The sequence below is a fragment of the Eptatretus burgeri genome, chromosome 14, assembly GCF_056783735.1.
Source record: "Eptatretus burgeri isolate ZD-2024b chromosome 14, Ebu_testis_v1, whole genome shotgun sequence".
Classification (NCBI taxonomy): domain Eukaryota; kingdom Metazoa; phylum Chordata; class Myxini; order Myxiniformes; family Myxinidae; genus Eptatretus; species Eptatretus burgeri.
This window is the reverse complement of record NC_140974.1, coordinates 30,010,518-30,032,922: the sequence shown is the minus strand read 5'-3', so window position 1 is coordinate 30,032,922 and position 22,405 is coordinate 30,010,518. Positions and strand designations below refer to the sequence as shown.

The 22,405-nt window shown below is 42.5% G+C and overlaps 1 protein-coding gene across 1 annotated transcript in view; it reads right to left on the bottom strand.

Moving 5' to 3' along the window:
- Positions 1-2,224: 2,224 nt before the first annotated feature.
- LOC147012881 (sucrase-isomaltase, intestinal-like) overlaps positions 2,225-22,405 on the bottom strand; it is a 465,156-nt gene continuing 444,975 nt past the window's right edge. Inside the window, exons 44-53 of the mRNA XM_085853461.1 lie at positions 21,945-21,979; positions 16,972-17,088; positions 15,455-15,603; positions 13,826-13,910; positions 9,303-9,359; positions 6,353-6,477; positions 6,108-6,196; positions 4,967-5,016; positions 3,994-4,176; positions 2,225-2,532 (exon numbers count right to left, since the gene is read on the bottom strand). Of these exons, the coding sequence (XP_085709587.1) occupies positions 2,452-2,532; positions 3,994-4,176; positions 4,967-5,016; positions 6,108-6,196; positions 6,353-6,477; positions 9,303-9,359; positions 13,826-13,910; positions 15,455-15,603; positions 16,972-17,088; positions 21,945-21,979 (971 nt within the window). The 3' untranslated portion in view covers positions 2,225-2,451. The remainder of the gene's footprint in view (positions 2,533-3,993; positions 4,177-4,966; positions 5,017-6,107; positions 6,197-6,352; positions 6,478-9,302; positions 9,360-13,825; positions 13,911-15,454; positions 15,604-16,971; positions 17,089-21,944; positions 21,980-22,405) is intronic.

The following is a 22,405-nucleotide window of genomic DNA, read 5'->3' as shown; positions in this document are numbered from 1 at the left end:
ATTAAAAAGAGACGTAACTAGAACTGCCACTTTATAACTGCTGGCATTGATGACCGGGTCCAAGATGTCCCACTTTGATGTAACCCCGCTTTGATCAGACACCAGACCCTGACCCATGACGGTTTATTATTATTATTATTATTATTATTATTATTATTATTATTATTAATTATTCAATTGAATTTAGAATGGGATTAAAATAAGGTCAATTCAAATCAATTGGAAGACTAAATCGGTACGAGTCCTGCATTGGAGTCATCAGAAGGACCCTGAACAAGCAAAAAGCAAAGATGAAGTCATCAGGAGGAACCTGGATAAGATTCACATTTCAGTTGCTACTCCTCTACCCTCAAACCCATCCAAGCACAGCCAAGTGAGCCTTATTCAAAAAAAAAAAGAAGAAAAAAAAAGAACCCAGGTCAAAAAAATTAAACAATTCTGGCTGCCATACCATGTGTCCGATCAAGTTGAAATTTTAAACATGTATTCCCCATCACGACGAGATCATAATTTTGAAGTTTCACGTCAAATGATTAAGCGGTTCCAGAAAATTTTTTTTTTTTATTATTTTCTTCAATCTAATATGGCTGCCAAACCATGTGACCTTTCAATTATTTCTTATCAAACTTGTACATCCATGGCTTTGGGAACATTTTTGTGATGTTTCTCCTCAATTTGTTCAGCCATGCTGGAGAAGATTTTATTAGGTTTTAGGGTAACTCCAATATGGCTGCCAAACCATGTGACTTTTGACATCATATGTGTGAACCTTTTGCTCCTCATGGATAGGCGGTCATACGTGTAAACTTTTGCCTCGATCTGTTCAGCCACTTCAAAGAAAAACATTTTTGAAGGTTGTTTTTTTTATAAACAATATGGTTGCCGAATCACGTGACCGACGACATCAAATTTTATTTCTGTGGACCATTTTATCCCTGGGTTACCCTCAAAATTTTTCATACTGATCAGATGTAGCTTTCTACATATGCAATTATGACATCATAACAAAGGCACCAATGATGTCATCAAAAAAAATCACATTCCCCATGAGGAGTACTTGCCATGTACCAAGTTTAAATTTTTTCCTTGGTGCAGTTTCAGAGATAGAGGACCAAAGTTTTTCCGTTTTCCCAACATGGCTGCCACACCATGTGACCTATGATGTCATCATTTTGATTAAAACATTCTCCCTGACAAGTCACACCAATGTTGAAAATGTTCTCTCAATCCACCAAGTGGTTGCAGAGAAAAACACAAAATTTCTGTGCGGACAAACAAACATGCAGACAAACGGACTCAAACGCAATGCCCTCTCCTTCGGGAAGTGTGTCTCTGCTCACTTCCACTCCACTGATTTCCAGAATCAGTGCTCACCTCCACCCATTTGTTTCTCTTTTTCCCACCTGCAGAACCAACTTCCACCTTCTCTTCAACCTCATTCTTCCCTCCAAGTCTTTAAGACAGCAGTTCACCACCATCTCAGATCATCTCCCATCCAAAACCATGATCTTTTTACACCCGTTAAACCACCCTCCAAAAAGTTTGCTTCTGTATCCACCTTATCCAGACTCTGCATTCTCCCCTACCCCTCAACCTTGCCTGCACAACCATTGATGTCTATCTCTGTTTATTTTATCCCTCGGTCCTGCTGTTGGTGTTTCCCTCTCTCTCGACTGTTCGTGTCATGTTGCGTCCTGATCCGTTATGTGCTCTGGCTCTTCCACGAGCCTTGACCTTGCATACCAAAAAACTGGAAATTTGGAAGGAGGTGGGCTTCGGAGAGGAAAAAAAGGGGGGGGGGAGAGGAGGGAGCGAGGTCAATATGGGGAGAAAAGATCATGGCTTGGTAAGCAATTGCAAGCGCTTCCACTTCCAGAACAACGTATTCCAACTTTTTTTGCAAACCTCACTTACCCAACTCTGCTTGTTCTAATGTCGCTTCGAATAGCAACGTTTTCTTGTCGGTTTGAGTTTTATTAATTTTTGGTGACGTTAAATCAAGCAGTACTGTTAGAAATTCGGAGCAAACAGATCTGAGCAAACACACAGACCGTGTGCAGATGCATCGATAATGGTGGGATCATGGCGGCTGTAAATGAAGCACTGCAATGTGGTGTGCCATTTATCCGCTCGATCGAAATAGCCATCAGTGCTTTACACACTTTCAATGTTAATGCGTTAATAACACGTCCGCTCAGCACTGAACATCAACTAAAACACACAGTTTGTGTGTAAGCATTTAATTCAACAATTGAGGGAATGAAGACATGAAATGATTTCCATTGCCTGGTTGAAGAGTTGGTGAAAACGCTCTACAACCACAATGAACCCGCATTCTGACAAGGCTCCAGCGGCTTGAAGCGTTTTGCGATGAATGAAGCATTGATATCGTGAAACACAATTAGCAGGTGCAAGTGCATTCTGCACCTTGGCTGCTCGAAGGCGAGTCCATCATGCGTCGTCCATCTTCCACGTGACCTTCAGGATGTCCACGACTTTCAGATCCAGTGACGACAGGAAGATCGTCAGCATCTGAAACACGGAATGGATCATCAGCACCAATACTTTTCCAGGTGTCCTTGCCTCTGGCTCACACGGAGTTACCTTTGATGTGGTATTCACATTCTTATTGCTCACACCCACAAGGTTCTCACACAGTACCAGTTTTCTGCAGCCACTGCAAGCAGTTGCACTATTTGGTCGAGCATGGCACTCAAAAACCCCATTCAATCAATTAGCGTTTCCAGGACTGGGATCAAAGGTCTCTGACCTCAATTGGTCTTAATTAAATTTTCATTTGCCTCTCTTTCCCATTCCTTCTTTAATACATTATGATCATCTGCATTTATGTCCTACTCACACACCATCACATCTGCTTGAAACAACTTCCCCAACCTTTATCATGCTCTTCAAGTCTGGTGTTGGTTTAATGGTTAAGGTGGCTGGCTAAAGATCTTAGGGTCTTGAGTTCAAGCCCCTGTCGTGCCGTTAACACCGAGTGGGTTGACTCAGCCTGTCATCCTTCTGAGGTCGGCAAAATGAATATCCGCTTACTGGTACCAGGGGGCATTGCTTCAGCAGCAGGGCCGTGCCCCCAGAAAGTGAAGCAGCCACAGGCTGCATATGAATAAATAAAATCATGCTCCTTATTTCACTCGCCTCATTCATTCTCATTCTTTCTCTGATTCTGGTGACAATTTATACCATGACTTCCAATTTCACTTTGTTGGACGAGCAGGTGGAAGGAGTGAGCAACAGGTTACAAACAACTGGATAGCTTGGCATACTATACTACAAAACATCAAATACAAGGATATATATATATATATATATATATATATATATATATATATATATATATATATATATATATATATATATATATATGTGTGTGTGTGAGAGAGAAGGAGAGAACACTGAAGAAGTTTGTTTTGGCTTTGCAGATGCAATGAACACGTTGAACTGGAGAACGATTAAAAAAAAACCCAAATGAGTTGTGCGTAGGAGTACGGCATCACCATCTGGCTAAAGAAGCAATAAAGAAACTATAGAAACAAATGAGCTCCGATGCTTGGACTGCATGCCTCGCTCTCTCTCACTGCCAAGGCCATGGCAGCGTTTCAGGGCAACTGAGCGCCGTCGCCAGGCATGTGACAGGTGTGTGTTCAAAATATCCTTGACCACGTCGGATTTGAAATTCGAAAATGACTTGACTAGCAGAGCGAAGGTGCCAGCTTGGATCCAAGCTCGATACGGCGGCCAACCTTTCACCATTGGTCTCTGAACTAACGATTAGAGAAAATGAGGAGAAACAATATATTTTGGGAAGGATGCAAAGAGTCTTAAGGAAAAGAATAATAATGATGCAACAGCGATGGAAAAATAACTTTAGAAACAAATTTGATGAACGCTGTCAGTTTTGCGATAAAAAAAAAACATAATTATGCATTTCAAATATCCAACACAGAATGAACCTCGTCGGGTTTGACAAACCTCTGTAGAGTTGTTGCTGTCATACAGATTCTTCTGCAATATCGTTTCTGTGGAACTTCCAGAGGAATATGTGACCTTTGACACAAATTGTGTTCCGACACCGAGGATGAATATCTTTCCAAATTTGAGCGAATCTGCTGTGCTTTCCAAATGATGTTTCAACCGTTTGCTTGTCAACGTTTGCTGAGAGTAAAGGAGGGGGGGGGGGACGAGGAAAAGTAAGGGGAGGAAGGGAATGTAAGCATTTCAATCAATAATTGAGGGTGTGCGTGGGTGGGATACAGTAAAGGAATCTTGTAAGGTATTTTACTTTGCTTTCAATACTGTTAGTGAATCAATGAGTTTTCATTTGATGATGACCCCTTCAAAAAATAACAATCAATTACACTCAAAGGGTGCTGCATGTGCAGTGAGCAAGTGTTATTGAAATAGTTAGTTTATTAATGTGCTCAGCACCAAGGTATCTCTTTCTGATGCAGGTGACGGTGGAGTAAAATGAGAGTAAAACTGCCATTCTGTTCTGCGTCACGAGGGGACGCTACATATTTGAGCTTGTCAACAATTGTCTCATGCACAATCATGGTGATTACAGAAAAACCAGATTTTTCACAAGTGTGGGTATTTGGCCTCTGCTACAGCCCTCTGGCCTGGGCCAAAACCCTCAGGCCTATGCCATGGGCACTCACTCCCGTACCGCGGCCCTTAAATGTGCGCCATGGCTCTTTGGCACATACTGTGGCCCTTCGGCCTGTGCCATGGGAAGTGAACTGAACTGAAATGAATGTTGCTGATGAATTGAACATATAATGGATGTTTCACGAGTACAACTTAATTTACATGTAGATTCTCAGCAAAAGTTTAATGATAATTGGCACTCATCGCAATGCGTGCGATGAGTGCCAATTATCCTCTTTCTCTGCATCAAAGGTTTCTTGTACAAACATAAAAGGAATCAATGAACTCGGATACTAACCTTTTTGACATTGAATGTTAACTGAGTGTAGACCTCGTCTTTGTGAGTATCTGCAAAGAAACAAGACAATATGAAACATTTCAAAAGAATACTTCGATAGGGCTTGTCTCCTTCATCCAACTCCCTCCCAGCCCTTCTTTCTCTGGCCCTTCTTTATCAGATGCACGTTATAGCCTGACTGCGCAAGAAGCACGAATGTCAATATGATTTCCTACGTCAACGTGCCCATTTTGTCACACACGAGCACAAACTCTTAATCGCATGAGCTACGAGCACAGAGGAAGAAAATAAAAATCCAACCACTCAATTTAGTGTGCAAATGGAATTGGGAGACACAGAATGACGAATGGTGGAATGTGTAAGTAGGAAAGCGGGGTACGAATCCATAAGATGCTCATGGTCACACAGGCTGAGCGGCTGGTTGCCATTGCGAATGGTGGGAATGAACCAAGATAAGTCAGTTGCAGTAGAGGATGACTGGATGAATGAGTGACAGCTACGAGGACAAGCTGCTGCAGCTTGGAGTTCACACAAAGTTGAACTGATCCACTGCGTTGTTTGGATACAGCATCCCAGAGCACCTTGAACAATCGTTCCATGGATATGCATTTATTTGGGGGTATTTAAAATCACACAAGCGATGTCACTAATTCCTGAACGTTGTCCGCTAAAATCCAGACGCAGAATGAAGAGATTTTGTACATCAGGAATAGAAGGAGACTGTTCTGTTGAGAAAAGATACTGGTTTGATCATGCCTGTGAAGCTGCGGCGGTTGAAGGAAGGATACATGGGATGTAAATAGATGAAGCCTAAGAGGGAATGCGAGATAGATATTTAAAAAAAAAAGGAAATGATGCAATCAGGTATGAGAGGGTTGTTGGGTAAGGTGTGGATAAGGTGCAAGAAGGGGTTAAAGTTTAAAAACGAGGCACAATAAGGGTTTGAGTCAGAGAAGGTGGACCATGGAGGAGATATGGGCAGGATTTGAAAGTGAAAAATATTGGGTAAATTTGTTTGGAGATCATATCTGAGCATATTCCTCATGAGGCTGGGATCCCAGCTAATTCCAACCCAATATACTGTTCCCATTTACTCATTGTCTCCTAAATATCTTTGCAATAATGGTTTGACTGTTCTCACCAATAGAGTCACCATCATCCCAAAAGAGAGAACCGCTGCTCTGGCCTGTTTCATCCAGAGCCACGAAGAGCCCAAGCGGGTTCTTTCGGCTGTGCAGGAACAAGGAGGGAGGACAACATTAAGTGCCTTGTCTTGGTGCTCAAGATGCTTTAATGCTCAAGGTTATTGGTGTTAAATGGAAATAAAAAGGTTTAACGCATTCCACCAGAACTCCATCGCATTTGATACTTGTCAGAGTTCCGCACCTGCTCACAGTCGTTGTGCTCGGTTCTTGCCAAGGAATGATGTATCCACCACGGATGTGCAGAGGGATGACGTCCATGGGAGCCAGCAGGAGGGCCTTTTGCTTGCGTTTTCCCAGAAGGGCTCCCTATGGTGTGGCGAGGGAACGCAGAGTTAGTGAGGTCAGCAGGAAGCCAGAAGAGGTCACAACTACAATTAAGCAAATTGTGCTGGAAAAGCAATGGGGCTAAAACTTTCATCTGCTGTTGACAAGTAAAAAGGATGGTTCTGAAGCCTTTGGCTAATTGAAGGAGCTTGCTGAATCCAGAAGGCACTTGGGAATTTGAGATCCATAAGACAAGAGACAGAGCTGGGAGTATAACGAAAAGACGTCAGTTTGCTGTGAATTATGTCTGTATTGTCAGATTATCAGGAATGTTTGTGGGTGCAGCAGACTTTTCATCAGCCTCTCCTTACAAATATGATTGCACATGCTCAGCAGATATTTTGGAAACAGCCTTTATCTATCAGAGGTTATACACTGCAGGCTCTATGACGATGGCTCAATAATTGCTATTTGTTTCCCTGTTAATCTGCAAACAAAACAATTGCTCCAGACAGTGGCAAAACAGAATGGGGAGAGGAAGAGGGGGAGGGGGGGAAGAGAGAAAGATAGATAAAGGTGGGGGGAGGGGGGAGAAAGGGATAAAGTGGTAGGGAGGGGCAGGGGAGGGTGGTGATGGTGGAATCGCAATCTGCCATATTTGAGGACGAATCACATCATTATCCTCATCATGTTTGTGTATGTGCAGGAATAGTTCAGAAGAAAAAACAAACCCAACTAGATATCTGCAATCACAAAGTGATCACCGAGAGTAAGCCTGCCCTGACTTACCCTTGGCCCGTGATCCAATGATGGCCATATTTTTTTGGACCAGCATATGACCTTGACCTTCAACATTTAGGGATAGAGTGTAAATAAAGAAAATGTGTCCCCATTGTACAGTCTATCCATAAAACTCAACATCATGAAAATCTGAGGAAATTTGGAGTGTTGAGAGTGCAGGAAGAAGAAAAAAAAAATTCTAAATGGTGGTTTAGTACTCCAGGGGGTCCAAGAAAACTCTGTGGTACCATTAAAAATTGGGACCACTAATTGTAGAAACAAACCCTGAAACAGCAGTAAGTCTTTCCCTGCACTATACGACGATAAGGGAAGCCTTAATTATCATCTGTCCACAGAATAATGGCACTCTTTATGGAGGGTTCATCCTCCTGAAGAAGTCTCAGTAAAAGTTATGCTAAGTGGTTTGGTTATGTTGGTTAATTTGGTTACACTGGTTGGTTTGTTGGTGTCGAAAAGTTTGGCTATGCTGGTTAGTTTGCTCACGGTCGTTCGTTTGGTTATGCTGGTTAGTTTGCTCATGCTCGGTGGTTTGGTTATGCTGGTTGGTTTGTGATGCTTGGTGGTTTGATTATGCTGGGTGGTTTGGTTATGCTGCTGGCATGGTTATACTGGGTGGTTTGATTATGCTGGGTGGTTTGTGATGCTTGGGGGTTTAGTTATTCTGGGTGGTTTGTGATGCTTGGGGGTTTGGTTATTCTGGGTGGTTTGGTTATGCTGCTGGCATGGTTATGCTGGGTGGTTTGATTATGCTGGGTGGTTTGTGATGTTTGGGGGTTTGGTTATTCTGGGTGGTTTGTGATGCTTGGGGGTTTGGTTATTCTAGGTGGTTTGATTATGCTGGGTGGTTTGTGATGCTTGGGGGTTTGGTTATTCTGGGTGGTTTGTGATGCTTGGGGGTTTGGTTATTCTGGGTGGTTTGGTTATGATGCTGGCATGGTTATTCTGGGTGGTTTGCTTATACTGGGTGGTATGATTATGCTGGGTGGTTTGGTTATACTGGGTGGTATGATTATGCTGGGTGGTTTGTGATGCTTGGGGGTTTGGTTATTCTGGGTGGTTTGGTGATGCTGGGTGGTTTGGTTATGCTGCTGACATGGTTATGCTGGTGGTATGATTATCCTGGGTGGTTTGTGATGCTTGGGGGTTTGATTATTCTGGGTGGTTTGTGATGCTTGGGGGTTTGGTTATTCTAGGTGGTTTGATTATGCTGGGTGGTTTGTGATGCTTGGGGGTTTGGTTATTCTGGGTGGTTTGGTTATGATGCTGGGTGGTTTGGTTATGCTGCTGACATGGTTATGCTGGTGGTATGATTATCCTGGGTGGTTTGTGATGCTTGGGGGTTTGATTATTCTGGGTGGTTTGTGATGCTTGGGGGTTTGGTTATTCTAGGTGGTTTGATTATCCTGGGTGGTTTGTGATGCTTGGTGGTTTGGTTATTCTGGGTGGTTTGCTCAGTGGTTTGGCAATGAATGCTCAGTGGTTTGTGGCTGTTTTCTTTTTCCCAGCAGTCAGTCGGGGCAATAATGTGTAATTTTTCAGCATGCCCGCGAGAGCTTGCTTACTCTTCATGGAATACCTGGTGGGATGTCTAAAATCCACCAACGACTGGTAATGTCAGACAAGTCCTCCATTCTAAGGTCCAATTGAGGGATGGTGCTCAAATTGATGCACTTGTGCTGCCTGTGAAACACCAGGATTGCAGTTTATAGCTGGGTTGGGATTCAAACTCACACTTAAGAGCTTAGAGGCGAATAGAAATACCTCTCGGCTATCCTGCCAGGCCAAACGAAATATATAGCTGGCCTTTTTACATCTGCCATCCTTCTGATTGAGCCCACAAATAGCTTTCAAAGATGAAAGATCATTATATTTAAATAAAAGCAATAAAGAAAGATAAAAACGAGAGTTATACTGTCACATTCATGGAAGACGTGTAAATTGATGAAGGTTGTGAAGACACTTTTGATGGATCAGATGATCACTGGAGTGGCCTTGAGGGTGATGATCATGTCTATCAAACGGATAAATATGTTGGGGTTTGAGGCACCTTTTGTATTCATACTAACCGTGTAGTAATCGTACCAGAGGGCATCAGGAAAGTATCCTTCCACTGTGGTGTCTCCCTGCAATCGTGGTGATAATGAGGGACAAACACAAACAAGGCAATTAAACAGCTCATATTAGGGTGGAGCAAGAATGTATTGATGTTTTGCTGTTGTTGTTGTTGTTGTTGTTGTTGTTGTTGTTGATGATGTTTCTCTTCCAAAGAGATTGTGCACTCACCCGGGGGGTGGTGGGAATTGTGCATTGAGAGAAGCAATGCTCCATTTATATACTCGAGTTTGGTGTTGTACCCTAGCCCTTATAAGTCACATTTGATTCTGGAACCATTGAGGTCAGTGAGAGCGCGATTTGGACAGAAAAATCAGGAAATTTGTCAGGAAAATTAAGAACGACACTTGAATGGTGAAACACACGAATGAGATGATGTCATAATGGATCAGGATCACCATGGGGTCAGCATCAGTGGGCTACAAAACGTAAAACAGGACAAATTTGAGGGGGAGCACTCGGTAGAGTGCAAAAACCTCCGCCGCCAATACTGCTCGGTCACTCAAGTGAACCTGATATCCTATTCATTCAATTTGACGTCAACAGTGCTCACAGAGTTATACTTTGCAACTTTCCCTTTTACTTTTAACTTTTAAATTCTCAATTCATTCGTCACGACTAGATTCCTCGAGACAGAAATTGATTTTACGTGGGTATATCCACCTGAAGTTCCAAAATCAGCCGCAATTATAATTTTGGCATGTTTTTTTTTTTTGTTGGACATCACTTAAAACATGTAGAAATGCAAAAAAAAAAAAAAAATTCAAATATTTTTTCAAATTGGCCGCCATAGCGGCCACGTTGGATTTTGGACCTAGTCCAAAAACTAATGGCATGATCCTTGGACCAGATCTAACCCCCCGACCAAGTTTCGTCGAAATCCGTCGAGGAGTTTTTCCGTAATACTGTTCACAAACACACAAACAAAAAACAAACAAACAAACAAACAAACAAAAAGGGGTGAAAACAGTAACCTCCATCCATCTTCAATGGCGGAGGTTAATTAGAATTGCCACTCAGTGGAGTGCATACCTCCACCAGGCTGTTTAGTTTACGTTTTGTATCCTACTGATAGACCAGATCTGAATTCGATCTGGAAAAAAAATGTAATCGGCTTGTTCTTGTCACCTAACCAACTCATCCACCAAGTTTCTTCTGAATCCGTCTTTCACTTTTTGAACTAGAAGGGCACTCGGTAGAGTGCATACCTCCGCCACGTAATGCCTGATCCACGAGAACATATCGGGCCCATTACATTTTTGAAATATCATGCTATCCAGCACTATATCGTTTTCGGCCCTATCTTTCAATGGTGAGGAATCACTTTAAAAATTCTAGTAGCCGGATCCGCATCTTCACCAAAATCTAATCATTTTGTCCTTGTCACACACCCAACCTGTCCACAAAATAAATTTCATCCGGATCCGTCCACAACTTTTTGAGAATCCTGCACACAGACAAACAAACAAACAGACAGACAGACAGAAAGGGGTGAAAACATAACCTCCTTCATCTTCGGTGGCAGAGGTAAATACCATCCATGCTAGATATCGTTTTTGGCTCTATCTCTCAATGGTGAAGAATCACTAAAAATAATTCTCTGATCCAGATACAGATCCAGATTTAGATCTTCACCAAAATCGAATCAATTATTCCTTGTTACATATCCAACCTGTCCAGCAAGTTTTATCCGAATCCGTTCACAACTTTTCCAGAAATCCTGCTATATGTCGTTTGTGACCGTATCTCTCAATGGTGAAAAATCACTGAAAACTTCTCCTATTCAGATCCGGATACGGATCTTCACCAAAATGTAATCATTTCATCCGTGTCACATACCCAAGCTCTCCACGAAATTTTGTCTGAATCCATCCCCACCTTTTTGAGATAACCTGTTTACAAACAAACAAAATGACAAACGAACAAACAGACAAGCCAGAAGGTGGCGATGGGTCGCCGAGCATGGAAACTATAAGATATAGAGCAAAATGGATGTCATATAGCGGATAGGGAATCACCTTAAGATTATGCATATCAAATCTCATCCAGTTCCATCTACTGATCACTACTGATAACATCTACTGATATCCATTTGAATGAAAAGTACCGAAAATGTGGTTTGAAATCGGAAATCCCCAAAGTTCGAGGGGGGTGCTGTGGGTGAACAAAGATCTAAATCGAAAATCCGGCCCGATCGTTTGTGCACAATGTATTCCAGACAATTAGTGTGAATTTTCATGACCATCCGACCATAACCCTTGGAGGAGTAGCATTTGGCACGAAGGCACCTCCAGCTCTCGCATATTATCGATTTTTGCACTAATTGACCTTTGACCCCTGACCAAAGCGAAATCGGTCAATCTGTCCTGAGGCAAAGTTGTAGTACTCATTGAGTACCATGAACCTGCAAAGTTTCATTTGTATCGATGCACTCACCTGGTCGCTAGGGAGCCTTCAATTTTTGCCAATTTTCGCGCATTCCCTAATTGTAGGGGGCGCTGCGGGTAAAGTATTCCATGTATCACAAAAACCGGAATATATTTGATAGAGCATCACCTGTAGATCATTCGTGCCAAATTTCATAACCCTACGTGGGATAATGGCTTTCGGAATTGATTTCGCGTGAACGGTACCGATTTTGAAGGTTTTTCTGTTGTTGCTGGGGAACCAAAGCGTCCCTAGCAACCATCACAATTTCCAAAGCACTAAGTCATAAGATGTACCTACCACCCGAGTTTGGTCAAAATCTGCACACTTTACTACCAATTATGCTGATGATAAACGAACAAACATCCAAACAAACAGACAGAATTACTGACAATAAGGGTCACCTATTTCGGCGACCCACAGACATATCCACAGGCAGGGGTGAAAACATAACCTCCATCCACTTTCAGTGGCGGAAGTTACTCGAACGGCACTTTTTGACGTCGTGACATTGACCAATCGGCCTCCACCCACAACATTACATCATTATAAATACTTGTACAAAGTTTGATTTAAATCCCTTGAGCTGTTCTCAAGTATCACATTTTTACCTGGCATGACCTCTGGATTTTGACCTCAAAATCGAATCAGTTCAGCTTTGCATCATAATAGATACTTATAAGTTTGGTCAAAATCCCATCACTGGGACAGAGAGGAAGCCACACCTTTGCTATTTATGTCAATGTTCACAAGTTAGTACAGTCACAGAATTTTTACCTAATGTGACCTGTGACCTTTGACCTCTTGACCCCATAATCTAATCAGTCTATCTTTACATCATTATAATACTTGTACCAAGTTTGAATTCGATGTACGGACGGACAATGCGGGAACATAATGCCTCCAGTGACTAAATCAACGGAGGCATAAAAAAGGTTAATTTCCTCCGCTACTGAAGGTAAAGAAGGTTATGTTTTCACCCCTTTCTGTCTGTCTGTTTGTCTGTCTGTCTCTGTCTGTGTCAGTCTCTGTCTGGTTGTGTGCAGGATATCTCAAAATGTGGATGGATCTGGATGAAATTTAGTGCACTGGTTTGCTGTGTGACACAGACAAACTGATTAGATTTTGGTGAAGGTCCGGATCCGACTACTAGAATTTTTTCAGTGATTCGTCACCATTGAGAGATCAGGCCAAAAATGATATACAGCACGATATCTCAAAAAGTTATGGACAGACTTGGACGAAACGTGGTGGACATGTTGGGTCTCTGACAAGGAAGAATTTGTTCAACTTTGATGAAGATCCGAATCTGGATCCGGATCCAATAATTTATTAAGTGATTCTTCACCATTGAGAGTACAGGCTAAACTAATATATAGCATGATATGTCAAAAAGTTGTGGACGGATAGAAATAAAAATTGGTGAACATGTTCGGTGTGGGACCACGACGAATTGCTTCGATTTTGGTGAAGATCTGAATCCGGATCTGGAAAGGAGAATTATTTCATTTTTTAAGTGATTCTTCACCATTGAGAGATAGGGCCAAATCGATATATAGCATGAGATTTCAAAAATGTATTGAGCCCGATGTGTTCTCATGGATCAAGCATTATCTGGCGGAGGTATGCGTTCTACCGAGTGCCCGTCTAGTTTGCAAGTGAGATTTGAAAATTAATTTTAGGTGTCTCAAGTCAGTGATGTAATGAAATTTTAACAGTTTAACATTTTCACACCAAATCGCGGATCATAAGACTTGTATCATGTCACGTGACAGTGCTGGGAGCAAGATGATGGAGGATCGTGGGACTCCGTTCCGGGGGAGTGCGGGGACTCTTCGCCGGGGGAGTGCGTGACTCCGCGCCGGGGGAGTAGAGCTCTCCATGCCGGGGGAGAGGGGTACTCCGCGCCGGGGGAGTAGAGGTCTCCATGCCGGGGAAGAGGGGTGCTCCACGCCGGGGGAGTAGAGGATTCCATGCCGGGGGAGAGGGGTACTCCACGCCGGGCAGTAGAGGACTCCGCTCTGAAAGCTGCAAATGATGAAAGTCCTACCTTTTGTAAGACTGGTGTAATCAGTAAAGCAGGTCCCCACAAGAATTGCTCGTCAATGCTCCAAGTTTCCCTGTCGTTGAGGAACCTGATGGAAAATGACAAGAAATGAAGGTCATTGAAAGATTTCTACCTGTGCATTAATCAAACAGCAGAATGACTGTTAAATGGAGCAAAGATTGAACAACAAACATGTGACTTCATTAAGATACTAAAAAAAAAAAAATACGTCTGTTAAGTATAAAGTGATCCCAAAATATTTCAGCCTCAAGCGAGAGAACCAAAGGACAGACGATCAGTATTTCTCTGGATCCAGAGATTTCATTTATCTCGTAAAGACTTATTCACTTTTAATAATTATTATGAGAATAATGTAAAGTCCATCGATGGTAACGTACAACTGTTAATAAATAATGGCATTGGCCCTCAGTTAGAATATGTAGATGGAGTAGTCACTGTTTGGAGGATTACTCCTTGGTATATAAAATATGAAATTGTTAAATGATGGGAGTAACTGTTGAAATCTATCGATTCCGGTTCTTCTCAACAACTTTGTTCTTTGTTTCTTTCATACTTCTTTCGACTTATCAAATTTCTCTTTATTCATTCTAATTCTTATGCCTGGTGTTGGCTTAATAGTTAGGGTGGTGGGCTTTGGATCTGAGGATCCTGAGTTCAAATCCCTACTCGGCTGTTGAATTTATACCAGGTGGGGTTGACTTGCCTTGGGAGTGTGGGACTGCCTGTCATCTGTCATCCTTCCGAGGTCGGCAAAATGAGCACCAGCATGCTGTTATACTGTGTCGGAGTGGCGACCCGTCCAGGATTGTGTTCAATAGCCAAGGAGACTGCAAAAGTATCACCAATGTTCTGAATCGAGTAAGTATGGTCCTGATGGATGGTTTCCAATTCTTGCTTTTTCTTTTCTTTTATCTCTTTGACTCTTATTTCTCTTTCTTTTTCTAACTTTCGAGGAGAAGTAAATTCTTGCAAAATATTTTCTGTAAGGTTCATTTGGCTGTGCATGGGCATGCGGGTTTCAAATCCTATCGAGGTTTCTCTTGATGACTCCATCTTTTGCATTTAGCTCTTCAGGTTCCTTTTGATGACTCCAGTGGAGTATTTGGTCTTCCGTTTGATTACTCGTGGAAGGGAAAGACAAGAGAGGATGGAAGAGTTTGGGCTGATAAGGAGAACCGGGTGAGGTTATGTGTAGGAGGTAATGAGAGAAAAGGAAAGGTTGCAGGCAGGAGTGGGAAGGAGGGTTAACAGGGTAGACAAGAAAAGCCTGGTGTTGGCTCAGTGGTTAGGGTGGCGGCTTGGGATCCTTGGGTCCTGAGTTCAAGCCCCGTTGGCCGCTGAATTAACATACCAGGGGGTTGACTCAGCCTGTCCATCCTTCCGAGGTTGGCGAAATGAGTACCAGTGTGTACTGAAAGAGTGGCACTGCATCAGCGACACAGTTGCGCTTCCAAGAAATGAGAGCTACCCCGGCAGCTAAGCTGCCATATGCAAGAAGAAGAAGAAGGGTAGACAAGATCATGGGGTGTGGATCAAGACGGGACATGATGGGACATCGTTGAAGCGTGGGAGAAAAAACATAGTGTACGTGAGACCTTAAAAAGCACTTACTCATGCAGAAGTGGTCTGACAACAGTGGATCCCATGGAGCTGGCTTCATACATGATGGTGTATAGGTACGGCAACAGTGAGTAGCGGATCTGCAGTACCTGCCTGGAAATGTTTGTAAACGTTTCGTTCCATGCCACGGGGTCCTGACGCTGGTTCATGAATAAGTGAAGAAAGGAAGCCATTACAATTTTTTAACTAAAATTAAAAATATACCATGATGGAGTTCCAAACAATTCTAAAAAAAATTATCTGATTATAATAGTTTTTTAATTTTTAGTTTACATATTCAAACACAGAAATGTAGTGTTAAACAGCAAAACGAATGTAAGTGAATGTTAGTGTTTGCTGTGTGGTTACAGAATAAATGTTTTCTGTTTGGGAGCAACTGGACTGTTGAGAACACCTTTTTCACTTGAAAAAAGGAAAAAAAATAATCAATCAAACATCGTAACAAAGACAAGGACGCACACCTCCAGCTCACGGCCAAAGCATGCAGGCCATAAAAGTTTGTCAAACTAATACCTGCACACACTTTAGCCTGACGACCACAGCACCTGGTCATATTAACAGAAACATCCGAGTCCACAGGACCAGAATTGTTTGGTCATATCACAAGTTTATCACTTACTAACCGCAATGCACAAAGCAGAAGCTCATTGATTATTATTATCCATCAGGTTAGAGTGTGGATGACAACACTGCAAACGGAAAAAGGGGATTGTATTTTTCAAACTTGAGCTTTTAGCCAAAGTGGTAACCTTATTGATTAGTTTCTGTGCTACAAGTGCTATTGATTGGTGGGAGGAAAGGGCTACGAGGGGTGTGAGAAGGATTACATGTGAGTGGGATGGTCGTGTTTGTTTGTGGACATGTTATATTGAAGGTAAGATGTGCATGATTTAATGTATTATCATATAATACAATGTGTGATGGGAGTTGTCACGATGTGATAATACATTAAATCCTCCAGTGAGTAAAGTTTGATGAGTGATGTTGCATTGACGGGTTGACTGACTGCCTGGACTCAACTGAGGCTGTGGATCTACCGATGTAGGTGATCTACTGATGTGGACCTGCGCCCGGGGTTGTGGATTCGCCGTTTGGCGAGGTCCTGGGCTGAAAGGATCGAAACCTCGATGAAAAACAGTGCCTAGCTGATGATCCATGCAGTTGGGATAGCAATAAATTGCTAAAAAGTGAAGGTTATAACTTGAAATAAAATAGCTTTTGCAAGTACTTACCAGTATATAATATATCCGTGCATTTGTAGGTGTGTGTGTGTGTGTGTGTGTGTGTGTGTGTGTGTGTGTGTGTGTGTATGTTTGTGTTTAGACAAATATATATTATGTGTATATGTACATGTGTATATATGTTGTTATGTTTGGTTTCCTTCTTGGGACGACAGTGCAGTAATTGGTATTTATTTTAATTATTATTTTCACCAATGAAGATATAACATGTGTGACGTCGGTTGTGATACATGGTCACTGCTCAGACTTGAAGCCATGTCTCGTTACCTTGGTATTAAGTGTATTGTGGTTGCGAGAGAATGGGTAAAAGGAACCCAACTGCATCCAGCGCAGACAGAGTTCGTACTCGGAGTTGGAGAAAAATCCACAGATGTCTGAACCAGTCTGCACACAGAGGCCACTTACAAACCATAACCTGACATTGCTTTATGACTATCTATGGGATGTGATAAGCAAGTAAAGGGGGGTAACGAATGAAAAATAATAATCTTGCTGTAATGAAGAAGAGAAAACGAAGGGGAGGAAAGTTGGCAAGAAGGAGGTATAATGTGGAGGGAAAGAGGTGAGCGATGGGAAAACATGTGGTGAAAATGATACATTCCTGAGGTTGAGTGGTTGTGGGGGGAGGAGGGTGGATGAAGGGGGGGTTAGGGGATTGGGGGTCCATTTAACTACTACTCAATTTAAATTCCTCATTGAATAAATTATCGAAACGAGTGGATGAAAAAGGAGGTGGTTGTAGTTAAAGGGAATAAGAAGTGATGATGCGATTACAGCATGTCCTACATTGACAGATAGTTTTAACAGCAAGTCACCAATTGTGGTCAATAGGCTGTAAATCTATAAAATAAACAAATAAAGTTTTATTTCTTTCCAAACAATCAACCACAACCACAACCACAACCAGGACACAAATTTTCTTTTCATAAATATGAAACAGGAAAACCACTCTCACCAAATAAAATATTTCCAAAACTAAAAAAACGAATATTTATAGTGTTGATATAGTGTTGATATAGTGTCGACATTATTGGCCAACGAATTGAAAGGAGGTTTCCTCTTTAAACCTCGTGCCAATTCGTTGTATCGGAGTACTAGCTCGTAATGAAAACAAAACAAAAAACCATCGTGACCCCAACTTCTTGTTTCTATTTTGTTGTTTAGAAGGTCAATTCTCGTGGAAGAGCTAGAACAATGAATGGATCAAATTGCAACAGAACAAAAGGAACAGTAGAAAGAGGGGGGAAAACACCAACAACAGGGTTGAAGAACAAAATAAAAGGGGCCTTGGATGAGGGGAAGAATGAGGGGTAGGGGAGGATGCATGGGGGTGGACAGGATGGATACAGAAGGAAACTATCAGGAAGGAAAAACTGAAAATTTAGGACGAGTTGGGGTTGGGGCACTAAACAGATCAAATTGTGTTAATGGGGTAGAAAAGATTATGGTCTTGGATGAGACATGAGAGATGACCTGAGATGGTGATGAACATCTGTCTTGAAGACTTGAAGGGAAGAACGAAGTTGAATAGAAGGTGGATGTTGGTTTCACAAGTGGGGAAAAAGAGGAACGAATGAGTGGAGATGAGCAGTGATTCTGGATTTTAGGAGTTTCACCAGAAGGGGGTTGATGGTAGACCACGTGTGGCCTACAAAAACCTGGGGGGGGGGGGACAAAGCATGGAAGGAGCAGAGGGTAAAGACCAAAGAGGAGGTGGTAGATCGAAGACAGAGAAACAACCGAAGTGTCTGCGATGGCGAAGTGATAGACCAATGGACTCAGCTTCATCATGGGAGAATCCAATAATGTTGAAAGCCTTGGTTTCCACGGCCTCAAGCTGAGGAAGGTGTGAGGCATGAGCATCAGTCCAAGGGGGGAGAGCAGTACTCCATCAAGCTGTGGCTTCAAGCCCTGTAGTGGATATGAGTTCAGGTGTGGCAAGGAAAGGCATTGTGTGCGGAGGATGCCCAGTCAGCAACTGCCTTTTAAATGTGGGTTGCCTAAGAAAGATCATGGCTGATCGTGATACACAGGAGATTGAATGATGGACCTTCCTCAAGGGGATTGTTAAGAAAGTATCTGGAGGGGTTGCGGGAAGGTTGCCAGACAGTCCTTTCAGAGAGAGATCGGGAGAGTGTGAGATTTGTCAGAATTTAAAGACATTCCAAGTGTTTGACCAATTTGTGATTTTGTCAAGGTCTCATTTCTGACCTTGATAAAAACTCATTTCTGACAATGAGGGCCTTCATCCATTATTGGCTGAGTAGAAACAGCTTGTCCAAGGTGGAGTGACCTAGTCTGAATCCGAATTGATGATCTAAGATGAGGTAGCTGGAAAAAAAAAGGTTTTCATCTCAACTGCGATTATCTAATCAATGACCTTGCTGATGATTGGAAGTAAGCAGTTGGGGGTGTGGTTAGGGGGATCCGTTTGTGCACCTTTTAATGCAATGCAGTGGTGTTGGCTGATTTTCAAGAAGATGGAAGATGACCGAGGGCAAACGATCAGTTGAAAAGAGCAGAAAGATGATGTGCAGGAGCAGGGCAGAACAGTTTTTGAGGACACGTGAACTGATGCTGTCCAGTCCATTTGCAGAATCAAATTTGAAGGTTGCCGCAAACTACTCCACCTTCCCATGTGCAAAAGAAACAGAAGCCCAGGAGCAGTTGGGTGTGACTGGGTAGGCTGGTTCCAGAGAGCGAGGGGTCAGGGACACAAAATTTGGAAGAAAACACAGAATTGAGGCATTGGGCTTTCTCATGAGCAGAGTTGGCTATGGTGCCATTTGAAGAGAGGGAAGAGATGGAAGGGGAGCATCCTCTAGAGACAGACTTAACAAGGTTCCACCAGCTTTTAGAGGTGGGAGACAAGTTTGAAAGTTCAATTTTGAGGTTGAACAGATGTCGTTTGTTGACTCTCCTGAGATTGAACGGACACTTGTTTTAGGCTCTGTGGAATGATCTGAGATTGCCTTCAGTCTGGTTCGCTTTCCAGTAAGATAAGGCAAGTTGTGTCAGACCAACTGCCTCACCACAGGATTCAGTGTACCATGGGGGGTGGGGGAGCGAGAAGGGTAGGCCAACTGAAGACGAGATGGGATGGATCTGTGCATAAGAGAGAACAGGTTTCTGTGGAAGAATTCCCAGACTGAGTTAATATCAGGGGCAGTAGATATGGGAGACCAGTTCTGAAGACAGATGGCTGCTTCCAGTCCCTGCCAATCTTTCTGAGTGAACTGCCAAATTCAACAGCACTGAGGCAGCTCTCTGAGAATAGCCAGAGAGATGGTGACTCTCACAAGCATATGATCAGATGAACCAATTGGTGCCGAGGAAGAGCAGGAAACATTTGTAGGAAAGTTTGTCAACACCAAGTCCAGAATGGACGATTTGCCATTGGGGAGAAATCCGGGTTGGAGAGTTCACAGATTGAGTCAGTCATATTTAGTCAGAGAAGTCTTTTGCTGAAGTGCCATGGCTGGTGAGAGAGTTACCAACACCCAGCCAAGTTGCATGGTGAAAATTCAAATTACTACATATGAGGAAGAGAGAGTTTGGTAGAGTGGTTAAAATTTGGTCCATTTTTGTCTGAGAAAGACAGAGATGTAGATAGAGTAGTCACTGTTTTGAGGATGGCACAACACAGACAAACAAGAGGTGGGAGCATGAGGACGTCACAGCCAAAGAGACTCCAGTAGAATGGGAGGAGTAAGATCAGTATAAGGGCAGTGGGAAGTTGACTTATTGATGAAATGTGCCACTCCGACACTGGGGTGTGGTTCAGGCATGTCACATCAGAAGAGACAATATCAGAAAGAGGATGTGCAAGAGCAGGAAGAGACACTAATCAGTCAGGGAAGTCCTGTGGGAGGAAAGATTCTGCAAAACAGATGATGGGCAGTTTATCAGCAGTGGCCTGGATTGAGAAATGTCAGGTTGGAATTGAGGTCAACACAGTTAGGGACAGGGAGGAGGCATTGGGCGGGTGCAGAAGCTTTGCGGGGGCAGGGGGAGGTTTGAATGTGTGGGATGAAGGGTAAGCATTTAGGTGGTGGGGTGAGGGGGAAGCATTGATATGGTGGGGTGAGGAAGGATGCAGAAATGGGGGCATCTATGTTATTAGCTTTGAGCGGGTAGGATGAGAGGGTAAGTGGAAAGATCGGACATGAAGTGGAGGGATGCTGATTCCAAATTCTCAAATTGGACAAATGGAGATGACGATCATGGGATGGTAAGTAAGAATTTTTGTTGAACGCATGGAGAAAGTGATAACTTTCATGATTGCTGTTTTAGTTTTGTAATAACTTGTTTATGCTTTGATAACTCAAGTGATTCGTGTGATTACTAATGTGTTTACTTGATTACTCTTGTAATTACTGTTGTGATTCCTTTGATTACTCTCGTGAATGCTCGTGATTGAGCGTGATTACTTTGTTCTCTTTAGACTTGCTGCAGAGAGATGATCAGTAATTAACAGATGGTGCAATAAAATCAGCCAAAGGAAATTAAATGCTTCACAAGTATGGCAACATGTTAGCTTTCATTTGCTCCGTCTTCTGTTAGAGTTAGTGATAGGTTCCACTACATGATATCCTGTGCCTCACCAATCAAGTCTGCACAATGGTTGTTTGTCCGTGCTCTATCTTTATTGAATGCTGAGCGTCAAGCAAGGAAGCAGCATGTACCATTTTTTAATTCTTTGGTAAGACTCGGACTGGGGTTCAAACAGTCGACCTCCCAGACTCAGAGCAGGTGCTCCAACCATTATACCAACTTGTCTGGTTGTTGCTATTTTGACAAGTAAGGCCATACAAGCCTTCCACTACAATGGAACATTGCTCATCAGGAGTCCTTAGCCAAACCTGGAGGAACATAAAATCATAAGTTGAATTGCTTGGCTGAAGGTTCAAACTGACTTAAAGAAACCCTGTCGAGTTAAGTATTTTACTAAAATGCTGAGTCGGAAAATAAAAGTTTTGTTAACGTTTGTCATTGAGATTTTTCATTGAGCCACGGACTTAGTGATCATATATGTTGAGAAACATACCAATCGTACAGTGTAGCATCAGTAAGTCGTACTGGAATCCAATCTTGTTATTTATAAAGGTACGAATCACTGCCAATCATGCTTTTCCATCACTCAGTGCACATCAAAACAGGCCTAATTCAGCACAACCCAGAGGCAAAAATCCCTAATAAGAACATCCACAACCATGTCATGTGAATAGTAGAGAACTTACATATGAAATTCCAAAAAGGCTGAACTCCATCATTCCTGAAATGACAAAATCACATTACAAGTTAAAACCAGAGGTGGCCTCTCACCAATGAGTACGAAGGTATCAACATTCTGTTTTGTTTCATCCAGAATATATTGTTCAGTTGTCGAACATCGTGAAGCATACAAAGTCTGTTTATCAATACCACAAACTCCACCACTATTGAATGGATTTCAGGGAAAGGTTGCATTCCAAGTAGTTTGAATCGAGTCGAATTAGTCAAACCGGCTTTTACACGTGGCTGCCAAAGTCAGTTCGCCAGTTCCAAAAGAAGCACAGTGTGGCACAAGGCATGTCAACACTTTAGTCAATGTCTGAGGCAGTCCAGTGATAAGAGGCCATCCCCGGTTGTAGATACGTTAATACTCACTGATAAGGCCAACTCCTGTTTTAAATATCTTAATATTATCAGGATCAAACAA